The following is a 27,679-nucleotide window of genomic DNA, read 5'->3' as shown; positions in this document are numbered from 1 at the left end:
AACACATGTCACTTTAAAGGTCCAATACTAAGGAAAGTGAACGTTTTAATTTCTTTTAAAAAGCAGAGAAACTGTTTCATTTTATTGGAAAATGAAAGTTGGTATGTAGAAATTCGAAATAAATCGCAGTATATGTACAATTATTTTTCTATGAAGTATGAAGAAAGTTAAAAAGACCTGGGGGGTCATTCTGTCGATTCATTGAAATTTCAACATAATACACATACATTTCTTTGAGTTCCAAAGACCTTCTGTAAATTTTGACCTGCCAATCTTCATTATTTAGTGTCTTGCAGAAGTCTATGCACTGGCTATGAAAAAAATTGCCAACTCACTTTCCCTTAGTAATGGACCTTTAATAAACAATTACTTACTTACTTACTTACAAACGTCAAGTAATTCAGTGTGTTCTAGGGTCTTTCTTTTTAAAATTGACAGTTTGAAAATACTAAACCGTACCGTGATAAAATATACATGTATTTTATTGTAACATTACATAACAATTGGAGATACATGTATTTTATTGTAACATAACATAACAATTGGAGATACATGTTTCTTATTGTAACACAACATAACAATTGGAGATACATGTATTTTATTGTAACATTACATAACAGTTGGAGATACATGTATTTTATTGTAACATAACATAACAATTGGAGACATATGAACACATTTTGACCACCATATAAATCTGTTTATTATGATCTCGCGGTTTCATCTTCTAAATAGTAACAACCATACACATAACAAAAGGAAATACATATGGTTTCTAAATGTCGAATGCAAACCCCAGATGAACAAGTATTTATCATTGAAATATGTTTATACACAACAGCTCATCTGTTAATATTTTGCCTCGTACTTCATACATGTTAAGGCAATATAAGGTGCCTCATCATATAAAAGGCTTGTTTCAGTCAGTTAACCTTGAAAAGCATAGAATGCAACAAACAAAATAATATGAGACTCGATTAGATTGAGTCTGTTTATCAGATGTAATGAAATTTGCAACACCTTCTAGTCATCTATCACCAGTTTGAATTGAACTCCCTTATAAAGAAATACTGACTGTATGTAGTTGCATCAATGGTACGCGGGCTTAACGTAATAGAATGATGCAGTTTTATTTTACCATATGTATTCTTCAGCAAAATTCCGCAAATGCAGTTATAGTGCAATTTGGTTTTGAAAAACAAACACATACAAAGAAACAAACAAAACCATTTTTATAGCCATCATTCCGTTATGCTATAATATTATCTATATACTATTATGCCGATCGTTATACAATATCTTCGATTATGAATCAGAAACATTTCTCTTTAGTTATATCTATCAACAAACTAAATCATATATATTAATTACTCATATTGAGAGCTGTGCATTTTCAAAACAACTGAATATTTCTAATGTAGCGCAGATTGCCGGTGTCACTTTTTACAAGTCGAGCCCACTGCCTATGTCAGATTTACCTACTAAGACGCCATTGCAGCCGCCAGAAACTGATGCAAACTAAGCAGTACTTTAAACCAGTGGAAATTTTGCAGGCAAGACCGGGAATCAAATCCGGGCCTCTAGCATTTTTCTTACTTTTGAAAGACATTGCATCATACTGGTTAGATACTGTAACAGTTTTTTAAATGTGTAACAACTATCTTAGTCAAAGTAAGTTTGCAAATTAAATACAGGGTTTAAAAGTCTAAAGACTTGTCAGATAGAACACTGATGCACGCTTTTTTTATTCCTGTCTTTCTCTCCTTCTTGTAATGTTTGCAACAATGAAAAGGAATGCTGCAAACAAATTTATCCCTGTTGATGTGTAGAAGATTGCCATATATGAGCCTGTTACATCTCTGATGTATCCTGTAAAACACATAAAAGCAACTGAGGTACACCCTCTGAAAAGTCAGTGTAACACCTGAATATCTGTTTTTCACGCTCTTTAATATAAAACAAAAAACTAAAGATGATAGTCAATAATCATTACAGTAAATGAAACATAAACAACAAGTATTTCAGTGTGTTTAGGCGCTTTTGTCTAGATTATTTATAAATGTTAACTCGTGACATGATAAAACTCTTTAGACTGTTTACTCATTGGCAAAACCATGACTCATATCAGCTTATTATTCATTGTTGCAGATGAGCTAGTGAAAGATTTTTCAGAAAATATATAGCAAATACTTTTATACTCTGCACAAGTGTTCGGAAGCAGAACAGGATCACACTCTAGAGCCAAGGTCTATTGATTTGACATATTTTGTCAACAGGGCCTATTACCTTGATTTTCATTTTGTTAATGAATATCTCCTTTATACTACGATATTTGGTTTTGTATGTATCTAGACTGATTTAAGATCTAGGTCCATGTTTCGGAGAAAAAAGTTCGAACGTCATCAAATCATAGAAAGAAAGCATTGTTTTACATGAAAATTTAACAGCATATAAAGCATTTACATTATTCTACAAAATTATTGCCAATTTACTCATATATGAATTCCGGAAAGGGACTGCATGAAGGGGTCACACTTCTGAACAGTTCAGCGCCTTTATAAACTCACATATTTTTAAAAAGCTGTTACATGTCTTCGTTTTGATGCACTTGCTACATCGTGCGAGTGTTTAAACTTTACATAACTAGGGAAAACAATTGTTTACATTTACTTCTTTACAAATGGCATTCTTATTTAAAGGGAGACAACTAAGAATATTTTAAGCATCCAACTCTTTGGGACAGAACAGTAAAACATGTATTTGACAGATAAGTTGTGTGTCAAGATGCTATTCATTTACTAAAAAATATGTTGTTGTGCGATATACAGCTAAACCTTAATAGTTTACGCAATATCCGCACTATGAAATGACGTTACATGACAAAATCTATGGAATGTTTTCGAACTCAACACATTCTAGAGACGGAATGCATAACCTTTGCTTACATTTTGTCTTTTTGACAGAATATCACACAAGCCTTTGAACTTATCAAATGACACCAAAAAGGCAGTGTCGATAAACTTTTGTACTACATTCATGTCCATCTTGAATACTTGCACTTTTTGTTAAAAGTTTACATGCAAGCTAATACTTTGTGCAAGAGTATGATGATAGGTTTTAACTTTCGTAATTAAATTGGATAACTCAATTACAATGTATACTTATAAAAAGATAAACTCATGTAGCGTGTAATATGAATTCAATAGCCCTCATTCAAGTTTGTCATTCGGTGAGAATGCAGTGAGAATGCAGTATAAAATATCATACTAATATATGATACTGGTATCTTATATACTACTGAGATTTGATATATTTCATAGACTTATTCATATATCTGTTTGAAAATTTTGAAATGAAATTTCTTCGAACGACTTACCATTAATTGGTCCTGCAACAATTTCACAAATACCGCCAAGTGTACGGAACACTCCAATAGCAATCGGTAGTGTTTTAGAGCCTACAAATTTCAGAGTGATTAAGCGGAACAAAGATACATACATTCCTACCACTATGCCAACAGCACCTGAAAAAACGAATATCAACGGGCGCGATTTGACTAAAGTTAAGGAAAATAATAGAACGGCAGACACTACGGCATTAAGTAATAGCAAAATTAATGGTGCAATACGTTTAGACTGCAGTGATATGCCCGGAAGCAAGCGTCCCAATGTTTCCAACATATTGATTAAAAACAACCCCAATGACACGTCTTCAGTGGTCAATCCACTGTCTAAATATATATCAGTCACAAAAATACTGATTGAATTTAGAGCTGGGATAGAAATGATAATTCCAAATGCGAAAAACATTAAACATTTTGTCAGCAAGAGTTGTTTGATGATTTCAAACCATGTTCGGTCTCCTTTACTGTTATTAGATTGGGCCAGACTATTTTCGACGGTAACAGTCTTGGTTTTCATTTCACCCAGTAGAACTGGATACTGGCTAACAAACAAAGATTCTGAAACTTCTGTTGTAGATATTTGTTTTGATTTTGCTATAGTAATGTTTTCACCACTGTCCTCTGTTTGAACTTGAAAGTGTGTTTGAAATTCATCGATTTTATTTGAAACGGCTGCGTGTTCTTGACTCTTGCTGGTGTTGCAGTGTTGTTTCCAAAGGATACATCCGGGGACCGTGTTCAATACAATTGCTCCAGTGATAAGCAGTGAACCTCTGAGCCCATACAGATCACTGTAAGAATAGTATACCCATTAGACATATGCTACGTTGATGCTAAATGAATTATCAGTTGTCTGTTATAGCCTTTGGGGTTTTCCTGCCAGTTCAACAGCTTTATTGAAACATATAAAATACAGAACTAACAAATTCATACTTTTGCAGCTCGTCAATTTGTCAATTATATTATGTTATATTATATTATATTATATTATATTATAAATATTATATTATAAATATTATATTATATTATATTATATTATAATATTATATTATATTATATTATATTATATTATATTATATTATATTGTTACATTATATCAGAGTGATAAAGCGCCTTTTTCGTGATAAACAAATACACTTTACGAACAACGGCAACAGCTCAAGGCGAAAATATCAGCCTCACAAAGAGATCTGACCTCTGGGACAGTGCGAGATAAATACCCCATAACATAGAGAGAGTGTGTGCGTGTATGTGTGTGTGTGTTTATGTGAGAGAGAGAGAGAGAGGGAGAGAGAGCGCGAGAGAGGCGCATGTCTGGCTTCGTTAGCTTAACTTTTTGTGGGTAGAATGTCTAGTTTTTCACTTCCCTTGTGTCTGTGTCATAGGACGCCATTTTAACAGTACACCCACTTAACTAATATTTTGTTATTTTCAGCGTTCTATATTGACGTGTAACAATCAATGATAAACCAATAGTCTAAACTCATATATAACCGTTTTAATCCTATACCTACCCTATATATCAGTCCATTTCTCAAAACCTTGCCCTTTTGCCTTCCATTCATCATCAACAATTACTAACCTGTCTCCCGTAGCTAATTCTCCAATGCTAGGGTACTATGTGTAACGTTTCATTACACATGATACTTTGACACTGTAACGCTTTATGACACATGATACCTGGTCATTGTAGCGTTTTAGTTACATATTACTGAGGTAACATCACATATTTTGAATAACAAATACTTAGGATAGTTTTACTTGTTTTCAGGTGTCTATCTTGCATTCACATAGAACCCACTCTACAAAATGAATGTATGCCTACTGAGCTACGTCGACACCTGGAACTGGTTTCGAACCTCGGGCGTTTAGATTGACTGTCAAGCGTGTTTACACTAGATCACCATGCCGCCGTCATATATATTACACTGACTTGAGTTTTCGAGACACCTTAACTGTCTAAGACTCAGTGTTTCTGAAGTCAAGGTAGAAATCTTAATTTCCATATATTTTTTTTATAAACCCCTACCCTTGTCTGTGTTGCATGTTAAACTATGTATGTTTACTCTTTGTGAGGGCATCAGAGTCTTAAGAAATGTCAAGTATAAATATAATGAAATAAAATTACTTTTGCTTTACCTTAGATATCTTATTACAAAGGGATAAATCATACCCCCGATTCCAGCCATTGACGTTTGTACAGACAAATATAGCAAAGTTTTTCTGCCGGAGACGTGCTGGCTTAGGGCAGATGCTGATGTAATATTTACACAGCTGTATCCAAAACCTTCAACAAAATTGAACATTGCATGATTTACAACATAATGTTTGGAATGCGTTGAATTACTTGAGCATTGGTCTCATGTCATTCAGACTGTTTCATTAGCCCATATGTTTTTTTGCAAAACAACGTAAACAAATTTTGGATTTTATTTCAAATAGTATTCTAGGACCATCGCATGTTTTTTTTCGATTAATTCAGGTATATATTTTGATAAAACTTGTGCAATTTACAGATACAGTAGTCCGAATGGTCACATTCTTAACACATTTTATATATTACATAAACAAGCAGACGATTGAAATCATTCGTTATAATTCAAGCCTATGGTATAATTGCCTACCATGGTAAAAATGAAATACGATCATTACTCAATACACAGGCGCCATATTATTTTCCTTTACCGGTTCCCGAAGCGATGAAGCTTTTGTTTACTTTTATGGGAATATATTTATTTTATTGTAACATGTAGATCTAAGTATTCTAATACTCATGTTTAAATTTGTCGCTAAATTTACATTGTAACAAATACACTTACCAGTAAACACGCCCATGGCTATAATTAGATACGTCATGGAAGATGCGAAGAAGCACACTATCAAACTTAAACTAACCACAAGGGCACCTAGCATTCCTGTCACCATCAAGCCTGTTTTGTTGATTAAAGCTCCAGTCAATATACCTATAAATGTTAAATTATCGACAATATACAGCTGAATTCTTCCTTATAACACTTGAACATTTCAAAACAGGTTGCATGCTAGTTAGATTGTAGTAGAAATTGTAAAATAAATTGTTTAATTAGTAAAGAGTTATATAGTGTTTATGAGATAATTTGAATTCTGATATATCAATATCATTTTTATAGTATCATTGCTCTTTAAACTTGCCACTGTGTAAAATTATTTTCAAATATTACGGTTTATGTATATGTGTGTGTATGCGTGTGTGTCTGCATGTGTGTGTCTATGTGTGTGTGTTATTATTATCATAGCAAGTTTAATTGCCCGCAAGCTGGGTTAAATGCAAGTATTCAGATTCAGAGTATCCAGCAAATAACATGGGATAGGGTACCTTTTCATGGATCCTTTCGAGAAAATATGGCATAAAATATTTTCCAAGAAACTCTGCACTAGGACGTTTTACAAAATAAGATAAGTCATTAAGAGGATATTTACCAATTAGCAATTTCACCTTTATCTTTAAGACAACTTTCTATTTACATCAAGAAGGAATAATTGAATAATTTTAAAAAATATGAAGGGCCGCGGAAACCGGTAAAATAAAAAAAAAATTGGGCGTAAAAAATAGAAAGAGAAGTAAAGTTAGGTCCCGCGGCTGGACCATTTATCTCACGACCGATAGGAAATTTGCGAGTTTTGCCTGTTGGACAAGTGCAAAGAAAACACCTTACGAATACAGATTAATACATCATTTGTCGTATCCTCTGGGCAATTTTGTTAACAACTTAATAGATAAAATATATTGCTCATTGCAGTATACGGAATTTGATACTGCCGTTCAAATGATTCAGGAGTTGGGACAGAGATGTGAGCATTTTAAATTAGATATTCTTGCATGAAAACTACTTTTTTCACTGGATCCGCACATGTATTAACGGGAGAAAAATCGTATGAAAACAAGGCAATTCATGTGCTGTTAATACCCGGTTTCTCTTTCTGAAATGCTTCCCCAGGGATGTATATGTATTTCTGCGCAGGTTGACATCTGGTATCTGCGTCTTGTTTCTTTCATTAAAACCTCTTCTTATAGCATAAAAGCTGCAATCTAATCCATAGAATGTTTTGCTGTATCAGTTACCAAAGCCAAATGCACTGCCCCCAACAATGTTCATACGCGCTTCTCCGCTTACTTCCCTTTTAACATTTCCGCGGGCTTCTGCAGACGTTAATACACAAACAATTGTGTATTATTCCTACATTCGATTGAATTTTTGATTAGTGCATGTTACGGTTAAAGACTTTGATCAGTTAGGTTTCAATATTGACGGTTATTTTGATAAATGCATGCCGTTGGTATATTCAGTGAGTTATTTTTAGAATTTTGCTGGCGCAGAAAGGCTCGAAGTAAGCATTTAATTCATAATTTGGATTATTTTTTAGGAGGTGCCAGAAACGACACGGCCGAATGTCTGTATCTTATGCGCACATTTAACAAATATCATGGTCAGCTGAATGTTCCAATAGCAGACGATTAAACGAAGGCCGAACGACAATTTTGTGTTTTCTTGGTCTTGAGCTCGATTCCCAAAATATGCTTGTCAGAATTCCTTTAGTTAAAGTACACGAGATATTAAAGCGTATTGATCATATCCTAAATTATAAAGGCAGCCAACGGGTCACGTTTGGAGAGATGCAGAGCCTCCGTTCCAGGCACTGGAAATTTTTGAGATGCTCTTGAGTGTCTCCCACCTAACTAGAGGCCTGTACTGGTTGTTCCTAGGAAAGACGGCTTCGCGTGTATCGGTGCTATACACCGGGCACGTTAAAGAACCAGACTGTCTATTCGCAAAGAGCTAGGCTAAGTTAGCCGGGCACGTCTGTATATTCTGGGAGCTATATCTCACTCTGTCCCTCTGGTCAGATCATTCTGTGTCTGTACTAGTAGAGGATGAATTTTGCGCCCTGTGTGGCTGCGTTTGCTATATGTAAAGTGCCTTGAACGTGTTTATCATAAAAAGGGCGCTATATAAATCTGGTATAATAATAATAATAATAAGACCATTTTGCAGAAGGCTGATTAACTCCACTTGCGGTCCGAACAAGCATTATCAATAATAACGTATAAATAAAGGTATAAGACAGGAATTGCTCAATACATGTGGTATTGCAATTTTAACTTTTGGAGGTCAAATGATGAAGTTTCATTGTTTACAGATATTGCGGCAGGTGAAGGCTTAGGGTTTGGTATTTATTTCTCTGGTCAGTGGGCATATGCGGAGTGGCCTAAGGAATGGTTTACAGAAGGCATTACGCATGCTTTTACTAGAATCGTTCCCAATTCTTGCCGCGCTTTTTATTTATGGCAAGGAAATAAGGAACAAAAGATTTCTTTTAGGTGTGATAATTTGGCAGTAGTGCACATTTTAAATGGACACGCCCGCTTAGCTCAGTAGGTAGAGCGTTTGTCTACGGATCGCGGGGTCGTGAGTTCGATCCTCGGGGGCGGGGAGTATGTTCTCCGTGACTATTTGATAAACGACATTGTGTCTGAAATAATTAGTCCTCCACCTCTGATTCATGTGGGGAAGTTGGCAGTTACTTGCGGAGAACAGTTTTGTTCTGGTACGGAATCCAGGAAAACTGGTTAGGTTAATTTCCCGCCGTTACATAACTGAAATACTGTTGAAAAATGGCGTTAAACCCAAAACAAACAAACATTTTAAATGGCATGACCTCGAAATCAAATAACGTGATGGTAACTAAATGCAATTTAACAATCAAATGTATGAAGATGAAAAAACGCAAGAAAATAGTCATTCCAAACAGACACGAAAACTGCTTGAATCTTTTTTTCAAACATTCTCATCTGTGCATTGTTACGGTATGATAACTTTTGTTAATCACTCCTTTTTTTCAAGTCCCATACAAATAACGGTCGGATCGGTTAACAATAGACACAAAGGATACAATGGATTGTGTTTGTCACATAATTTAAGAAAATTGAAACTGGCAGCTGACTGCTCAGTAGTGAACGAAAGTCAAAACAAATTTGATGCTTTTATTATTTTTATTCAACAGCAAAACAATAATAAAACAGTTCTATTATATTACCGCTACTACTAGTACTTTATGCAATGCGTTATCTCGTTTACATATGGGCAAATTTTGCATGTTGGTACCGGGGGCAGACCCAGAAACAAAAGGCAGTCTGAAAGACAGCTAAATCCCCCGCCACTGCTATGGATAGTGAAAGGGTAAACCTTTGATTTTAGCTGTTACCTTGACCTTGAACTGACATGGCTGACTCATGAATTCTGCACAACGTCTTGATGAGGTGATCATTTGACCAAAGTTTCATGAAAATCCTTCAAGGGGTTTAGGAGATACAGAGCTGAAACATTTGACCTTCAGTTGTGACCTTGACCTTGAGTTGACATGGCTGACTCATGAGTTCTTGATGAGGTGATCATTTGACCCAAGTTTGATGAAAATCCTGCAAGGGGTTAAGGAGATATAGAGTGGACACCAAATGGAAGGCTCAAACCTTCGACCCTTAATTGTGACCTTGACCTTGAGCTGGCATGGTTGACTCATAATTTCTGCACATCGTTCTGATGAGGTAATCATTTGGCCCAAATTTTATAAAATTCCTTCAAGGGATTTAGGAGATATAGAGCGGACACGAAATGGAAGGCTCAAACATTTGACCTTCAGTTGTGACCTTGACCTTGAGCCAACATGGCTGACTCATAAGTTCTGCACATCGCCTTGATGAGGTGATCGTTTGACCCAAGTTTGATGAAAATCCTTCAAGGGGTTTAGGAGATATAGAGCGGACACAAAATGGAAGGCTCAAACCTTTGACCCTAAGTTGTGACCTTGACCTTGAGCCGGCATGACTGACTCATGGGTTCTGCACATCGTCTTGATGAGGTGAGCATTTGACCCAAGTTTTATAAAATTCCTTCAAGGGGTTTAAGTGATATAGAGCGGACACAAAATGGAAGGCTCAAACCTTTGACCTGGAGTTGTGACCTTGACCTTGAGCCGGCATGGCTGACTCATGGGTTCTGCACATCGTCTTGATGAGGTGATCATTTGACCCAAGTTTTATAAAATTACTTCAAGGGGTTTAGGAGATATAGAGCGGACACAAAATTGCAGGCTCAAACCTTTGACCTTGAGTTGTGACCTTGACCTTGAACCGACAAGGCTGACTCATGGGTTCTGCACATCGTCTTGATGAGGTGATCATTTGACCCAAGTTTCATGAAAATCCTTCAAGGGGTTTAGGAGATATGGACCGGACACGATTTTGTTACGGACGGAAGGACGGACAGACGGACGGAAGGACGGACGCAGACCATTCCTATAATCCCTCCGCCACGGCGGGGGATTGAAAAATGGTCACAAGCCGTCTTTTGATCAGGCTCCTCTGTTTCATATTGTGTTGTATATTTCTTTCTGCTTTGAATCTGACTATTCGCCAAAAACAATTACCGGTAATTTGTATGTGGCTGGAACAAGCTTTGGACATAAGATTTATAACTAGCTAGATCAATCAGCATGTTTTAATGTCAGAAAAATGCTGGATGGTTGTAAGCGATTGCGTCCTAAGAAAGATTTCCATGCTCCGATAACTTTATCTAAAGAAGTACGTATTTGCTAAGCATTGCCACATATACTCTTGCATAGTTTGGTCTCTTTCAAGTAAGTGAGCTAGTAGTAGCAACGGCACGGTAAACACTTAAAGTCCGTGATTTACGAGTCGAAAATGGGAATGCGATACAATTTTTTTCCGCGTACTTTGAAGACGTCTCAGTAAGGCATACTAACTGTTATTCGTATACTGAAATCAATGTCGACCCAGATTTTTGCTATGAGGAGCTTCAAAGTTACATGCAAGTTTGAAATAACCGAAGTAAATTATTATTTTGTCTTAATGACGGTTCTCTAGTGACGCGAGCTGAATTTTTGGGGGCTTTGTCTAAGACATTTATGTTTATGATTTCCATATGCGAGAAGTATCGCTCACACAGTTAGTTTCCGCATTGGCACAGCAGGCGGTACAAGGTGCATCTGAAGGAAGTTGGTCTTCATGGGCTTATAAAACCTATACGGTATTCGATTTTTATTTATTAGTTGAACCCCAGAATTAATGTAAATAGCCCCAATTAGGAATTATTTTAACCTCAATGAGAATAAAATTACTTTAAAGAAGTATGGATCATTGGTGACTCTATTGTTTATTGGGCTGATGAAAGATCATCTAAACGAGACAAGAACAATGTGAGAGACATGAGCATTTATTTGAATGGCATTTCGGGAATAAAAACTGAACAACTTCACGGCTGCATACAATAGGCTAGAACCCTTGTATTATCATTTTTCACCTGGGAGGAAATGATCTTACTAGTTCCAATTTGACAAGCAGTTTTGATTATCTATTTAGATGTTTGCCGGAAGCGTTAGTTGTCTGGACATACATTCTGCCCCGTTTAAAATGGGCACAAACATCTAATACACCGCAGATTTTAAAAGCTCTCGATTTAAAGAGAAAGCTCATTTATAGGAAAATGATGCAACAGGTTCTAAAGCATTTCTGTGGGTGAGCTTAGTATTATACATATTAGTAATATTGATCGTGAAACACCTTGGTTTTACAGTTTTGGCGGAACGCAATTATAGCCAATTTGGAATAACATACATATTAACTCTTTTTGAGACCATCACCATGTTTCAGGATAGGCCGGTCGTGACTTTAACTGGGGTGATAGTTAAACCTTGTCTAGAATTTGGGAGGGAGGACAAACTGCCTTAAATGTCAACACAACAGTTAAATGGCGGTTTACTGTGACAGAAATGTCTAGCTAACCGTCGGTCAATTCGTCATTAGTCCCATAGTTTAAGGTTAGTCTCAGCGATGGCTAGCCGTGGAATCATTTAGTCGGTATTTATTCTTTTAAGGCTTCGATGGATTACTTCTCCTGATCTTGGTTCACTTTGGTGAAATAAAAGTAGTGGGAAAAATACCAGTTAATATCTTCAACTTCAATGGTAGCGATTAGAGGCAAAGGTTCTCTCGATCAGCTATGCCAGGAGTGAAACCCGTGTATTCTCTCAATTTTGGCAGACATTTAAGAGCGTGTTTATGACTCTAGCGATCATAACAGTTACTTTTATGTGCGTCTATGATTATAGCGATCATAGACATATATATGCGTTTATAATTAATGCGATCGAAAACAAATATATACAATGCTGCATGTTTAGGACCATTGCGACCATGAAAACAATGAGTGCAAGGTGTAGATGGGCATGACCTTTCGACCTTCGGTTGGCTTTGAGTTTTCATAAATCTCTACTCTGTAAAATTTAATAACCGAGATATATCACTGCGGTCACATTTTTCAAAAGTAAAGTATTCTAATCTTGTCAGGATTAGAATATTATTTTGTTATATCACCATTATGAATTATTCAAGAACTGTTCTGGATCACTTCTTAATCTGACTTCATGAAGTTTTATGCATGAAGTGTCGTTTGATCTACTTCATGAAGGTATCAAGCATTACTGACAGATTCATAACATCTTTGAAACATTCATGAGCTAGTTTAAGAATGAATCAAGAATTTTTTCATGAATGTCAATATACCTATAGAATTCAAGAAAAATTCGTGAAAAATATTATGAACACTTTATGAGCAGTTTAATCTTAAAACATTCTTGATGTGTTCTTAGTATATCTATGATTCATTAAAAGTACTAAAACTCAAAACCTTTTTCTAGTTCAGTACTTGAACTGTTCATTCATTAAACATAAAACTTAGGTTTACCTTTTACAATAAATAAATAAATTCATGAACTGTTCATGAATGTTCATGAACATTAAATTCATAATGTCACATGATCAGTTTCCATTATTTTGTTACGTGCTGGGAAATTTTTTGCACATGTGATTCAGCAGTTTTTGAGAAGTTTGTGAGGCAAATGAGAAGGAATTGTTTATCATAATACAGTTATAAATGGTTTTAAAGGAACATGAGTAAACTGAATATCAAATAAGTAATTATGGTGTTGTCATAGATCGTTCATTTTAAAACATATAAAATCCTTTTAAAATGTCAGAAGTTTTCACGACCCTGAAGCAAAGCTAGTATCTGAATTTCAATCTTGAGATTAAAGTAAATTATACATTGTTTAACTTAATGTTTTGTATGTTATACAGCAATTGTTTGGTTCTTATTATGCTCCCAATCCCACTCTAGTTTACTGTTTGACTCAACATGTAATTTGTTGAGGTGTTTGACTCAACATGTCATTTGTTGAGGGTGGACAATGTCATTATCGCCGTGACTCAGCAGAGACTGAAACAATCTCTAGCCACTAACTGAACAACACTTTGACCTACAGGATTTTTTCTTGTATCAAGCTTTACCGATATTGTTCAAAGAATTCTATTACATGCAGATCTCTCAGGTTTCATAGTGTTACACTCCTACCAGGTTACCGTAGCTAGTTCATGAATGTGTTGATGAATAAGTTCATTAAACTTGTTCTGTTTTACAAAAATAGTTCATGAATAAATATTCATGAAAATCAAGATGTATGTTTCATGAATTTCAATACATTATCTCAGCTCTTTATAACAAGTGCATGGATGCTACTGTTTTCATGAGCTGCTGATGTATTTGTCTTATTTGCACTTCATGTTTTCGTCATGATGACTTCATGAAGTCTCCTCATGAAGAAGTCATGAATGCTTCATGAGTACTTCATGAAGTATGAATGAATATTTGACAGGGATACTGAGGTTCAAAACCACATTTTGGTAAGTGAATGAAGTCAGCGACCTTCACCATTCGGTTACAGAAGCCCCAAGGGATACAAAGAAACATTGTGGAGCGACACAAAATTATAGTAAGGGTAAAAAAAAATAAATTACTTGCTCACATTTCGCATGACTGTACAACTTACCAATTAAAACTGCTGTTTTTGATATTTTTCTATCCAGTGTGTAAAAACAATTATCTTTTGATCATGTACAAATTTCGCAGCCAAATAAAACATCATCAAATAATATTGTGAATTATTTTTAAGTTGCTTTTCATTGATACCAAACCTTTTTTTTTAGTATCAATGGAAATAAAATGACTCCTTGCAAATCCATTACATTTGATTGACCTACCCGAACAAAGCGACACACCGAGAGCTGTGGATTGTATTACCACCGTTTCTGCCCGTGTACTGTTGAATGTTGTCATAACATCAGTGAATAGTATCCCGATTGAGTCTACGAATCCACTATGAAGAACCATTGCCATACAACAAGATATCAAAACAAACGTGTCATGCCATGTCCTGTAAATGTATCGTTTATTTGAGTAATACCATATAGCTTGCACTGGTCGCGCTGTTTTTCTTCCTTTTCAAATACAAATTACTAGACAAAAAAAAAACAAGGATAAATATCCAACAGAGAAAGCCACATTCCAAACACGCATCTTCCCAAAACGTTACACAGCACGCGGACGCGCACACGACCAACATACACACACACACATATGGACACACAAAGTAAACACACGATGACAAAACAATTATATATAGAAACACATAGTTCGATCAATTCGTAACAGAAAATGCCAAAATACTTCAGAAAATGGGAAAAGCACCAAATTTGGCAAACATATTTATCAAAGCATAAGAAACATTTTTTTTCATGGAACCCATTTGATATCCGATATGGTGGCCATTTTTAAAAAAATGGACGCCAAAACTCAATTTCTACTATACGAAATTCTAATGAAAGGTCATTATATGTACTATCGTCCACAAAATGCACTGAAATCTAAATTTATATGATAAAACAAATCTTGAATTTAAATCAAAAGCACAGAATGACAATTAAAATGTTTCTTTTTCCATGGTAACGGCTAAACTATAGCCTTTCATACTCAATTTAATATTATCATAGCAGAAACTTGTGTTTTCTTTCATATGTTAAAGTTTTTTTGTTTTACTGTAATTTATGTAATTTGTATTGTATTACTTATATCCCCTCCACAACAGCATATTGAAAATTGTTGTTAATGCCCAACCAGTGTTAAGCCGGAAGGGGGGCTTATTTGTCCTGGTATGCCTGTCAATCTGTCAGCCGTGCGAAATGAGATACTGCGGTAACTTTAAAGGTACATCAGAATTTTTCATGAAACTTGTTACATGGATAGATGAAAATAAAGAGCATGCCAACGTTATTTGAATTAATTGCTTTGGCAGCAATTGTTGTTGCTATGGCAACAAATAGTCTAATAATATGAAAAAAGTATCATCCTGCGATATCTTCGAAACTAAGAGATTGTTTCTTGAAAACTTGTACATATACAGAAGAAAAAATTGAGGACATGCTTGTTCTTTTATTGTCTCCGTTTGTTCATCTATTCATCCATCTGAATGTTCATCTATCATTCACAAATTGTTGAATTCTTCAATAACTTCCAAAATACGCTTTCAAAGACTTCTTCATGAAGCCGTTTTTAATAGATGGTAGGTTATTTTGAGAATATGCAGCTAATTCAACTTCGTTTCAATATCAAAATGTGGTTCCTATGACACCAAATACGACAGTTGTCACTTTCGGTTTGGAATTAGAAATGCAAGAATAGATTAAAGCGATGGGCTAGTAGGATCAAATGAAACACCGTTTGTAACCATGCACCCACTGTCATAACATCTGCATAATACGTTGATCTGATAATTATTGATTATGCAATACTAACTGAGTAAGTTTGAAAATATTAAATTTGCTTTTATGGTCAACAAATATTAACTACTCTGTGCCTATGATATATATCTCTCAACAAAGTGAGCTGGTATCTGATATAAAGTACATATTATATCAGATTCATATGTAAGTACACACAATCACATTTCAGCGCTTTTGACAAATTACATCTTACTCAATGGCCGTTGTCTAGGTTGTACCGGTACTACCACTTGAGAAGCTATTGAAACGAGACGGGTGCTTTAGGCAAGAATTACCAGAAGGGTTCCGATTTATCAAAGATACCTCTGGTCAGCCTTAATTATCTTGACTTGGAAACTTACAAAATAGATATAATACCTGACCCATTTATGCCAGATCTGATAGGTAGCTTTTTCATATGTTCAAAAGGTGTAGCAGACGATGCAGTAAACTACAGACTTACTGATGGCCTGAACAGATGCTGTGAGCCTCATTGACATCCTGTATTTGATATGTTTTGTTGTAAAGAAGCGTATCGAAAGGCTCTTTCGTAGGCATTTGATCTTTCAAGTTAAGTTCAAGTTAAGAAGAAAAAAGAGAAGTAGCACTGAGAACAATGCTATGAAATCAAGAAACTGTTGGTTTTTTTTGCCTCGCGCACAGAAAGCCCATGTCTTGTCACAACCTGTGAAGACAAAGCTTTCATGAAAACCCAAAATATTGCCTTCAAATCTAAGAGTGACATATCGAAGTAGAAACTTTGGGAAATTGCATTCTATCCGTGACTGTCACAAATTTTAGTGTGCAATCGTTGAAAAGAAATCATGTTACATAATACAATCAGACAAGAAGTTGTCACTTGATGTGCATCAAAGGCCCTGCCAGCATTAGACGCCTGAAGTCTGTTTGTCTGCGAGTTCATGTACAGTACTGTGCTAAATCCGAAATTGTCAAATAAGAGTCATGCAACATCTCTTAACAAAACTAAATTATATACCAGCGGTGTTTGATAAATACCTTGGAAAGTGCTCTCATTTCTGTACATTTCATCAAAATGGATAAAAGTGTTATAACATGACTGTAGAAAGGAGGTGAAATGTCAGTGTTATACCAAAGAAGTCAATTTATAAATGTAGTGATGTCTGTCATTGCCCGATAAATAGTGTTGAACACAGGGTTGCAATACAATGTTTTGAAATGAATCAAGAAAAAAGACAAAAATGTTTTTATGCATAAGGTTTTATAAGGTACAAGAACCAAAAGAAAACAACATCTGATCAAAGGTATGGGAGGTAAAAAAGTTACTAGGGGAGTATAAGTGATGGCTCGCAGTTCAGAAGTCAGAAGACAAAGACATTCAGTAGTTTGTTTAACATAGTGTCAACCCTACTGAAAGACAAGCCAAATTGGGTTATGAGACACCTACATACATTGAACAGCAACACTTCCCGATTAATGTTTTAAAAGCAAGGCACCAAGCTATTATTTAACTAGCTGGCGGCTCACCAGTCGGTCTCTCTTTAGTAACAAGACCCAACTGTTACAATGCTCAAACCTTCGACCTCCCTATTGCGGGCATGTGCCTTATCCATTAGGCCACCGCAGCTCGACTATTATTACGTATATGATCACTTTTTAGCTCAACCGAGCCAAAGGCTCATGGTGAGCTTTTGTGACCGCTCAATGTTTGGCGTCCGTCGTGCGTCCTTCAACATTTCCTTAAAAAATCTTCTTCTTGAAAACCGCTAGGCAGAATTACACCAAAGTTTACAGGAATGATTCTTGGGTGGACCCCTTTCAAAATTGTTCAAATAAACAATTCCATGCAGAACTCGGGTTGCCATGGCAACCGAAAGTAAAAACTTAAAAATCTTCTTGTCCAAAACCACGCGGCCTAGCGCTTTGATATCTGGTGTGTAGCATCATCTAGTGGTCCTCTACCAAAATTGTTCACATTATCCCCCTAGGGTAAATTATGGCCCCACCCCGGGGGGTCACATGATTTATATAGACTTATATAGGGAAATTTTGAACATCTTCTTGTACAAAACCACATGACCTAGGGCTTTGATATCTGGTATGTAGCATCATCTAGTGGTCCTCTACCATGATGGTTCAAATTATCCCCTAGGATCAAATATGGCCCTGCCCCGCGGGTCCCAAGTTTTACATAGACTTATATAGAAAAAAAGTTTAAAAATCTTCTTGTCTGAAACCACAACACTTAGACGTTTGATATTTGATTGTAGCATTGTCTTATGGTCCTCAATCAAAATTGTTCAAATTGTACCCCTGGGTGAAAAGAGGCCCTGCCCTGGGGGTCCCAAGTTTTATATAGACTTATATAGGAAAAGCTTGAATAATCTTCTTGTCTGAAACCATAGGACCTAGGCTTTTGATATTTGGTATGATGCATTCTCTAGCAGTCCTATACCACGATTATTCAAATTATGCTCCTTGGGTTAAAAGGGGCCCCGCCCTGGGGTCACTTAGTTATTATGTTAGTTATATAGGAAAAAATACTTACAAAATACTTAAAAAATCATCTGATCGTATTTCCAAGACTGTTTAATTATAATTATCTGATGACCCCAAGTAATATGATGTCACTTGACTGTGACCTTGACTTACTGACCTACTTTCTTGTTTTTTTAATATACAGCCTTGAAATTTTGATGCCATACACAGTTTTGCACACAAATCGTAAAACTGAATTTCATTGACCATGAATGTGCCCTACTGACTTTTTAAAATATTTTATCATCAGTTTGACATTTGAAACATATAGCTCATATTACTCAGGTTAGCGATCCAGGGTCAACATGACCGTCTTGTTATTTGTTTGTAGGAAGGTGTAGAAATTGCATCCAAAAGCTTGCATTTTCAGTGGCGATCACGAGTTGTTACATTGGTTACTTAATTGGTAGTGACATAGCCTTATAAATGGTATATAAATAATATTCATTGCCTGAAAACTGTAGTTTAAGTACTAATATTCAATATGGCCTTATCTATAAATATCAGCAAAAATGTCAAATTTAGATATTAGAGCACTTTTTCTCGGTAGAATGGATGGATTCTGCTTCTAAATTATTGACTCCATATTATAGCTAATGAAATTAAACTATAAACTAATGTTATGACAATGTACGATGTAGCAGTCAAATGCTCTATCGCACTGACATAATCATATTTTTTATAAAGTGTCATTCAACTTTTCAGTTTATTATTTATACATAGATTTAAATGAATACAGCAATACTAACATAATTCTGAGTCGCGAAAACTAATGACAAAGTGAAACACATGTCATTTATTCACTACTATACACTATTTACCATATTTTACAATTGTTGTTAAGTTCTACATACTAGAACAGTTGCCATTTTAATCATATTTGATATGTCAGTTACCATTGTTTACCTTATTCTAGCTCAATATTAAATACATTTTGACTTTTCTTCTGCTTAATAGCACATTTGTAAAAAGAAAACCATAAAAAAATAAAAAACTATGTACTCAATGCCTTTGCAGAAGTGCATTAAGAGAAACATCCTTAAGGGCCAGACGAAGCAGGCAAGCAAACAGATATCAAAACAATTCATTCCCGGTGGGATTTAAAATCTGCTTGTCATAGAGTCCATCCCCTCTTCCGTCATACACAATCAAAGACAGAAGCGTAGTGTCCAACTGTAAACGGACTGAACACTAAGCATGCGGTATGTCTCAAAACAGTCGGGTCGTAACCTCTTTTAAAAAAAAACGTTTTATAATTTTACCAAATACAGTTGGAAAGTTACCATGACCCAAGATCTTACGAAGTTTGTTAACCACATCCTAATGAAAAAAAAAACACGGGTTTTGAAATACCTTTTCACAGGAAGGGCTGACTTCTAATGTTGCAATAACTTGTAGCCCAACCCATTTGCTTTTGTTACTTATTATGTATATGTGCTATGTATTATGTGTTCAGAAGCAATAAAATATGATTAAATCAAAACCTTTTCACAGAAGTGTCTTTAAAGCACTATTGAATTTAAATCCAAATCAGAATTACGATAGCAAAATGTAGCAAATTATTTACGCAATATGTAATAACGGTAGCCCTGCTTAAGAAGTTTACTTGTAATATATTGATTACGTTCATTGAAATCCTTGACATGACTACACGCTCTTGCAAACCGGATTAATTGAGAAATATATACCCTGTAGCCTGAGGTACATCCCCATCCAAATAGGAGGAATTTGCAATACTAAAATTTAAATCATCCCTCTTGTCATAAATTTTGATATGTATAATATTGTCATACATAGAGAGATGTAAATCTAAAAATGAAGCATCAGTATCTGAATTGTTAGCTCCCCATGATAAATAGTATCCACAAATTGACGTAAAAAGCCGTATTAAGAATACAATACAAATAGCGTTATGTATTATTAACGCAGTTATAGTGTCTGCCTGCGTATCTGGAGAAAGGCTCAACATAAAGTCTCTTTCATAACAATATAAAAACAAATCTGCGACAAGGGGTGCCCAATTTGTCCCCATGGGAATACCAATTACATTACTTGTCTGAAAACTGCATTCCGAAACCTGATGTAAATGTTGTTCAATTAAAAGGAAAGGTTTTACAATCTACGTCAAAGGTCCACATTATATAATGTTTAATAATACTGCTAGTATAATACAATTTATTTGACCTGTCAAAACATGGACCCGGCTTTCATTATATTCTGTTCGAGCCTATATAAGATTAACATGAAAGCCGGGAACATATTTTGACAGGTCAATTAAATAGTACAATACAAACATTCAAAGAAAACAATCATTTCAAAGAATTTCAGATAATAATGATTTTAAAAGAAACCGTTTTATAGATTACTTCCAAATCATTCAAAGGAGAAATTTTGTGGCCCGAACAAGATTAACACGCAATAAAGCTAATGAAAATCTACCTTTATATAATGGTTAAACTACAAACGACTATTTCCTATGAACTCTCCATAGAACAGAAATCCAGACAATACTTTAACTTATCAATAGTGGCCACTGTGTGAACTACAGTGTTACGCAAAATTGTGTAGCACTGATCTGAGGCAGTTTCCAATCTTATCCCATCTGTAAAAACAACTAATGTTTGAGTATTTTTGAAATGCATCAGATTATGTTAAATAAGTATACTACATGACTACATATGTGTTATTTTGTATAAATAGATGCATTAAAGGCTACATTACAAGATCCCAGAAATCAGAAATATGTCGCCTAGAAGTAAGGCTGTTTTGTACAAATAATATTTTTTAAGTCTTAATGCGATCAAATTGCTTGCTCTCTCGTTAACAATTGTTTAGGCTAGATGTCTCTTAAAAAAGTTGCATAACCCTAGATCTTACGTTTATAATGAAAATAACCGATATCCTGTACAATCATAAAGCTGTTACAGTACATATATTAACGTAGCCTTGGTTACAGGCCTGTATAGTGGTCGTATCTTCAAATGAACAGAACTATACGATAATAAACTGGAACATTCACTTTTTCATATTATACATGCTCTCACGTTTTTATGTCCTTTAAAACTTCAATAAATAATTATACTGTTAGGTAAAATACAAAAATGATCCATTGAAGGGCCTCTCTGTTTTATATAAATCTTTTGCCCTAATAAATACAGATATGTAGGTGGACCTAAACATGTGCATATTTTAAATTTTTTTTTTGATATTTTATACAGAATATCCATGAATTCTGTTTCTTTACTTAAGTTTAACTCAGTAGTATGATATTTTAACGACTGAATTAAATTAATTTGCCCTTAAAATGTGATTTATGAGTTATGTCTATTGAATGTGAATGAAATGTTTTTGAATAAAATTTGTGTCAAGGGTTATAATTGGTTATGGTTTAATATCATTTTTGAAATTGTTATACCTGTAGATATATTTAATTGATATAAATAAAAGGTAGTTCCCCTTTGGTGCCTCATGATTTGGTCTATTCAAGCCAACAGATCGTTCTGATCCAGTATACTTTATAATATTAAAATACATTCTTTCATGCTTTCTTCATAAGAAACATCTTTTAACACGCAACTAAAAATAAAGTAAAACCTAATTACCTCCCTTTTTAGTATCTTGAGAAAAAAAGAGTATTTTGTAGTAAACTTTGTATTTTTGTCAATACCAAACGGTTGTTTGTCTATGCTAGTAATATGTTATCCATGTTTAGATCATATGAAACATTACTTTATAGAAAAATTTCAATTTAAAGGAACAAATATTTTTTCAAGACATTTTTACTTCCCTTTATAAATTAATTTAAAAGGCGGTTACTGGGCAGATATAGCGTGTCTCCTCCTCTTGCAGGATTTGGGATAACTTAAAGTAATTTCATGCCAAATTTGGTGCTTTCTTCACAAAGGGGAAAACCTTTGCCATTTTCTGTTCCTTATCTTACTCGCTATCATGAAATTTACCTTTATAAATGTGCTTTTACTACAAATGACGTGTTTCATATGAAGTCTTTATAGAACAGAAATCTGTACAATAACAATACGTGACCGCTGTGTGAACTACAGTGTTACGTAAAATTTCAAAGCACTGATTCTAATCATTTCTGTAAAACAACTAGTTTTAGACCATTTTTGAAATACATCAAATTATGTTAAATAAAGTGTCGTTTATAGACCTCGTCACTGCATATGTGTTATTTTGTAAATGTATTTATCATATACAACTTTGTAATTTTATCAAACCAATGAACACATACTTCCACCAAAACCCAAGTTTACTTTAAGACATTTGAAAAAGGAAATCCAAGAATTTCATTCTAAGTATGTCTTAGTTCCAGCAGACAAGGCGGCCAACAATATTATCATCATTTGACGCCTACATTATATTAATGTTATACAAAACGAACTAAATAGCACTAAAACTTATACATTGAGTCCTTCTGTTGAAAATAAGTTGGTCACTGATCACATCACTGAAGTTTCTAATTTAGAAGTTCGTATAGACGATCAACAAATTAAACTACCGACCATGTACTGGATTCCAAAATTGCATAAACAATCATATAAAGCTCGCTTCATCGCTAATTCAAGCTCTTGTACAACTACAAATATTTCAAAACTATTAACATCATGTCTAACTGCTGTAAGGCCCACGTGGAAAGATACTGCGATAAAGTATACGAAAACTCTGGTAAACACTTGTTGTGGTCGATTAAAAATTCTGGCGAAATGCTGGATAAGTTTAAAATTAATAATAACAAGGTTTCTACAGTCAGTACATACGATTTTTCTACTTTGTATATCGCTTTACCACATAACTTAATAAATGACAAATAAACTGCCCTAATTCAAAAGACTTTGCCAGAGAGAATGCTACATTTCTCGCCTGCAATTTTGATAAAGCTTTTTTTACTAGCAATATAATTAAACATTACACAATGTGAACCTGTGACGAAGTTTGTAAAGACCTTTCCTTTTTATTTGTTGTTGGTATTCCCATAGGAACAAATTGTGCGCCCCTTGTCGCGGATTTGTTTTTATATTGTTATGAAAGAGACTTTATGTTGAGTCTTTCTCCAGATACGCAGGCAGATATTATAACTGCATTTAATAATACATCAGGCTATCTGGATGATATTCTTAATATGGATAATCCGTTTTTTTTGGTCAATTGGTGGGTACTATTTATCCTAGGGAGCTTCAGTTAATTAAAACTAACAATTCGGATACTGATGCTTCATTTTTAGATTTACATCTCTCTATTTATAACAATATTATACATACCAAAATTTATGACAAGAGGGATGATTTTAATTTTAGTATTGTAAATTTTTCCCATTTGGAAGGGGATGTACCTCAGGCTACATCTTATGGGGTATATATTTCTCAATTAATTCGGTTTGCCAGAGCGTGTAGTCATGTCAAGGATTTCAATGAACGTAATCAATATATTACAAGTAAACTTCTTCAGCTAGGCTACCGTTATTACAAATTGCGTAAATATTTTGCTAAATTTTACTATCGTAATTCTGATTTAGTTTTAAAATTCAATAGTAATTTAAAGACACTTCTGCGAGAAGGTTTTTCTAAACCCGTTTTTTATGGGGATGTGGTTTACAAACTTCGTAAGATATTGGGTCATGGTAATTTTCCAAATGTATTTGGTAAAATTATAAAACGGTTTATTAAAAGAGGTTACGACCCAACTGTTTTGAGACATACCGCACGTTTAGTGTTCAATCCGTTTACAGTTGGAAACTACGCTTCCCTCTTTGATTGTGTCTGACGGAAGAGGTGGAGGACTATTATAAGCAGTTTATAAATCCTACAAGGACTGAACTGTTTTGATATTTGTCTTCTGGCCTGTTTCGTCGAGCCCTTAAGGGTGTTTCTCTTGTTGCTCTGTCTTCTGAAAAGGCATTGAGTACATACGTTTTTGGTTCTTATGGTTTGCTTTTTATATATTTATACACGAGCATTTTTGTGTTTTACATGCCATGCATTTTTGTTTCCATTACGTGTGTAAGAGATTCACCTGGAGGGGATTACTTTTATTTACACTGTCCCGTGTCTTTGGAACATTGTGGGTGTAAAAGTGAGGTTGGGTGGCACCATAAACCTGTTTAAACTCCCAAGTGGTGTTTTTGCCACTGACCGTTCCAAGGCGGTGCCCAACTGTGTTCCTTTGTTCGTTCGTTTTGTCTTAATGTGTTGGCTGTGTGTGTGTGTGTGTGCGTGTGTGTGTGTGCGTGTGCGTGTGGGGGTGTGCGTGTGTGTGTGTGCGTGTGTGTGTGTGCGGTGCACGCGTCTGCGTGCTGTGGCTTTCATTTTGAGGAGGCTGCGTTTTTCGTGCGTAGCATTCCCTGTTTGATATTTGTCTTTGTTTTTTTTTTTGTAACATGCGTATTTCTTTCTTTTATGCAATCAAAAAGTTATTGTGTTCCTTTCGTACTGAAGAGTTTCCTAAAATTGTTTAAATTCATATTCCTGTCAAATTTCTTATACACAAAATCAAAATAATAGAATAATAATGATAGTGACAAGAAACTTTACAAAGCTACATTATAAATCCCAGAAATGTGTCGCCTAGAAGTATTTCTGTTCTGAACAAATAAGATTTTTAAAGTCCTAAATGCGATCAAACTGCTTTCTCTTTCGGCCTCAATTTACTTCTCTCTTAGAAAAGTTGAATAAGGCTACTTTTACGTTCATAATGAAAGCAACTGATATCCTGTACATTTATAAACTCTAAGATGAATACTTGATTAAGAGAGCCGATCTGCTATGTCATATGCCACATGTCTTGGTTAAAGACCTGTAAATGTCAATATTTTCCAATGAACAGAACTATACGATAACTACGGTTGTATATTTTGGACATGCATCTATTATTTTAAGATTAAACTATCTTGTGCACACTACAACTTATCTCTAGTGCTCGACATCTTATCTCGTGCGCTCCACATTTTATCTCGTGCACACAATATCTTATTTCGTGCGCTCGACATCTTATCTCGAGCGACAAACATCTTATCTCGTGCGCACAACATCTTATCTCGAGTGTTCGAAATGTTATCACGAGCACTCAACATATTATCTCGTGCGCACGACATCTTATCTTCAGCGATCAGCATCTTATCTCGAGCGCTCGATATCTTATCTCAAGCGATCAACATCTTATCTCGAGCGATCGACATCTTATCTCGTGCATACGCATCTTATCTCGAGCGCTCGACATATTATCTCGAGCGAACAACATCTTTGCTCGTGCGCACAACATATTATCTCGTGCGCACGGCTTCTTTTCTCGAACGCACGACATCTTATCAATATACATTAAGGCCCTTTTTCTGAACTCATATCATCAAAAAAAATACATACGACTGCCACCGTTTTTGCTTTTGTTTCGAGATAAGATGTCGTGCGCACGAGATAAGATGTCATTCGCACGAGATCAGATGTTGATCGCTCGGGATAAGATGTTTTGCACACGAGATAAGTTGTTGATCGCTCGAGATAGGATGTCTTGCGCACAAGATAAGATGTTGACCGCTCAAGATATGATCTCTTGTGCACATGATAAGATGTCGAGCACTTGAGATACGATGTCGAGCGCACGAGAGATGATGTCGAGCGCTCGGGATAAGATAACGAGCGCTCGAGATAAGATGTCATGGGCGCAGGCTAAGAGAAGATGTCGAGTGCTCGAGATAAGATGTCGTGCCCAAGAGATAAGATGTTGTTCGCTCGATATAAGATGTCGAGCGCTCGAGATAAGATGTCGAGCTCTCGAGATAAGATGTCGTGCGCATGAGTCAGTTTAATCTAAAAACATATTGCATGTCCTAAACATACCACCGCAGATAATAAACTGGAGATGCAGATATTATTCATATTATTAATTTCACGTATTAACTTCTTTTAAAATTTCATCATTGTCTATTAAAGTTTGATATATACAATCTGGAGGCATCCAAAACAATAAACATTCTTTGTCTTGTTAATAGAACTACATTTTCGGAAAGTCAACATTTCAGTATAATTGCACTTGAAACAATTTATCTATGACCTTGAACATCAAATAAAACCATCTAGCCTCGCTAGATGAAAGGGTGCCAAAATGTCTGTGATAACACTTAATTGTTAATATTCAAGAAATACTTCAATTAGATTTAAAATAGTAAACATAATTATAGAAATGGTGCAATAGCTTGCCGTTTCACAAAGTAATTGTCAACATGTCCACTTGCAAATCACAGTATTATCTTAATACATATATGTTACACCTTTTGTAGGGTTCATAGGTAAAGGAACTAAAGGAGGAAAGAAGCTTTCTAGTGTGATTTTCTATCCAAGGTATGAAAGGTGTCATTTTTATCTTAAAGTATGCGATGAAGGTTTTAGTTTGAATATCAAAGTAAAGTATAAAAGGAAAGTTTTAGTCTGAATATCTATCTAAGGTATAAAAGAAATGTCCAAGTCTAAGTATCTATCTAGGGTATAAAAGTATAAAAGGAACGTTCTAGTCTGAATATCAGTCTAAGGTATAAAAGCCACGGTTTAGTCTGAATATCTTTCTAAGGTGTAAAAGAATGTTCTAGTTTAATTATTTATCTGAGGTGTAAAAGAATGTTCCAGTTTGACTATATACCTATAAGGAATATTCTAGTGAGACTTAAGTATTAAACGAACATACTGATGTAGCTATCTAAGGTATGAAAGGAACGTTCTTGGTGGCTACCAATCGAAGCTGAATCCAATTCAAAAAAAAATCTAGTGTGACTTTCTATCTTATGTATATAAGAATGTTGAAGGGTGACTATACTGCCTACTTAAGGTAATGAATTCTCTGCTATATGATGCTATCACGCTCTATTATATTATGAAATTTTATCCATGCGTTATATTCAGAATAAAGAGTAACATAACATATAACAAGTTAAAAAATAAAATATTCTGTTGTTAAAAGTATAAAATTACCTAATTCCTGTCCTTTCTTTAGCAGCTTCTGTGTCCATCCTGAGCTTGAATGTACCCAAAAAAAAAACAAAGTAA

At 35.0% G+C, this 27,679-nt stretch overlaps 1 protein-coding gene across 1 annotated transcript; it reads right to left on the bottom strand.

Moving 5' to 3' along the window:
* Window positions 1–49: 49 nt before the first annotated feature.
* LOC123542458 (monocarboxylate transporter 9-like) lies at window positions 50–27,679 on the bottom strand. The gene is made up of 6 exons (XM_045328346.2): window positions 27,605–27,679; window positions 14,556–14,728; window positions 6,223–6,366; window positions 5,543–5,690; window positions 3,377–4,194; window positions 50–1,869 (listed from the first exon to the last, which is right to left on the bottom strand). Exons 1-6 carry the CDS (start codon window positions 27,640–27,642, stop codon window positions 1,745–1,747), a joined length of 1,446 nt encoding a protein of 481 aa, XP_045184281.2. The 5' UTR covers window positions 27,643–27,679; the 3' UTR covers window positions 50–1,744.

Source organism: Mercenaria mercenaria, chromosome 19 (assembly GCF_021730395.1).
Source record: "Mercenaria mercenaria strain notata chromosome 19, MADL_Memer_1, whole genome shotgun sequence".
NCBI lineage: Eukaryota > Metazoa > Mollusca > Bivalvia > Venerida > Veneridae > Mercenaria > Mercenaria mercenaria.
The sequence above is the reverse complement of the archived record's forward strand: the minus strand, read 5'-3'. Positions and strand labels throughout refer to the sequence as shown.

Coding starts and splice junctions, on each gene's coding strand:
- LOC123542458 (XM_045328346.2), bottom strand. CDS start 27,642: ATGGACACAGAAGCTGCTAAAGAAAGGACAGGAATTAG. Junction 6,367..14,555: donor CGGTGTGTCGCTTTGTTCGG/GTAGGTCAATCA, acceptor TAACATTTATAG/GTATATTGACTGGAGCTTTA. Junction 5,691..6,222: donor AGCCATGGGCGTGTTTACTG/GTAAGTGTATTT, acceptor ATTTTGTTGAAG/GTTTTGGATACAGCTGTGTA.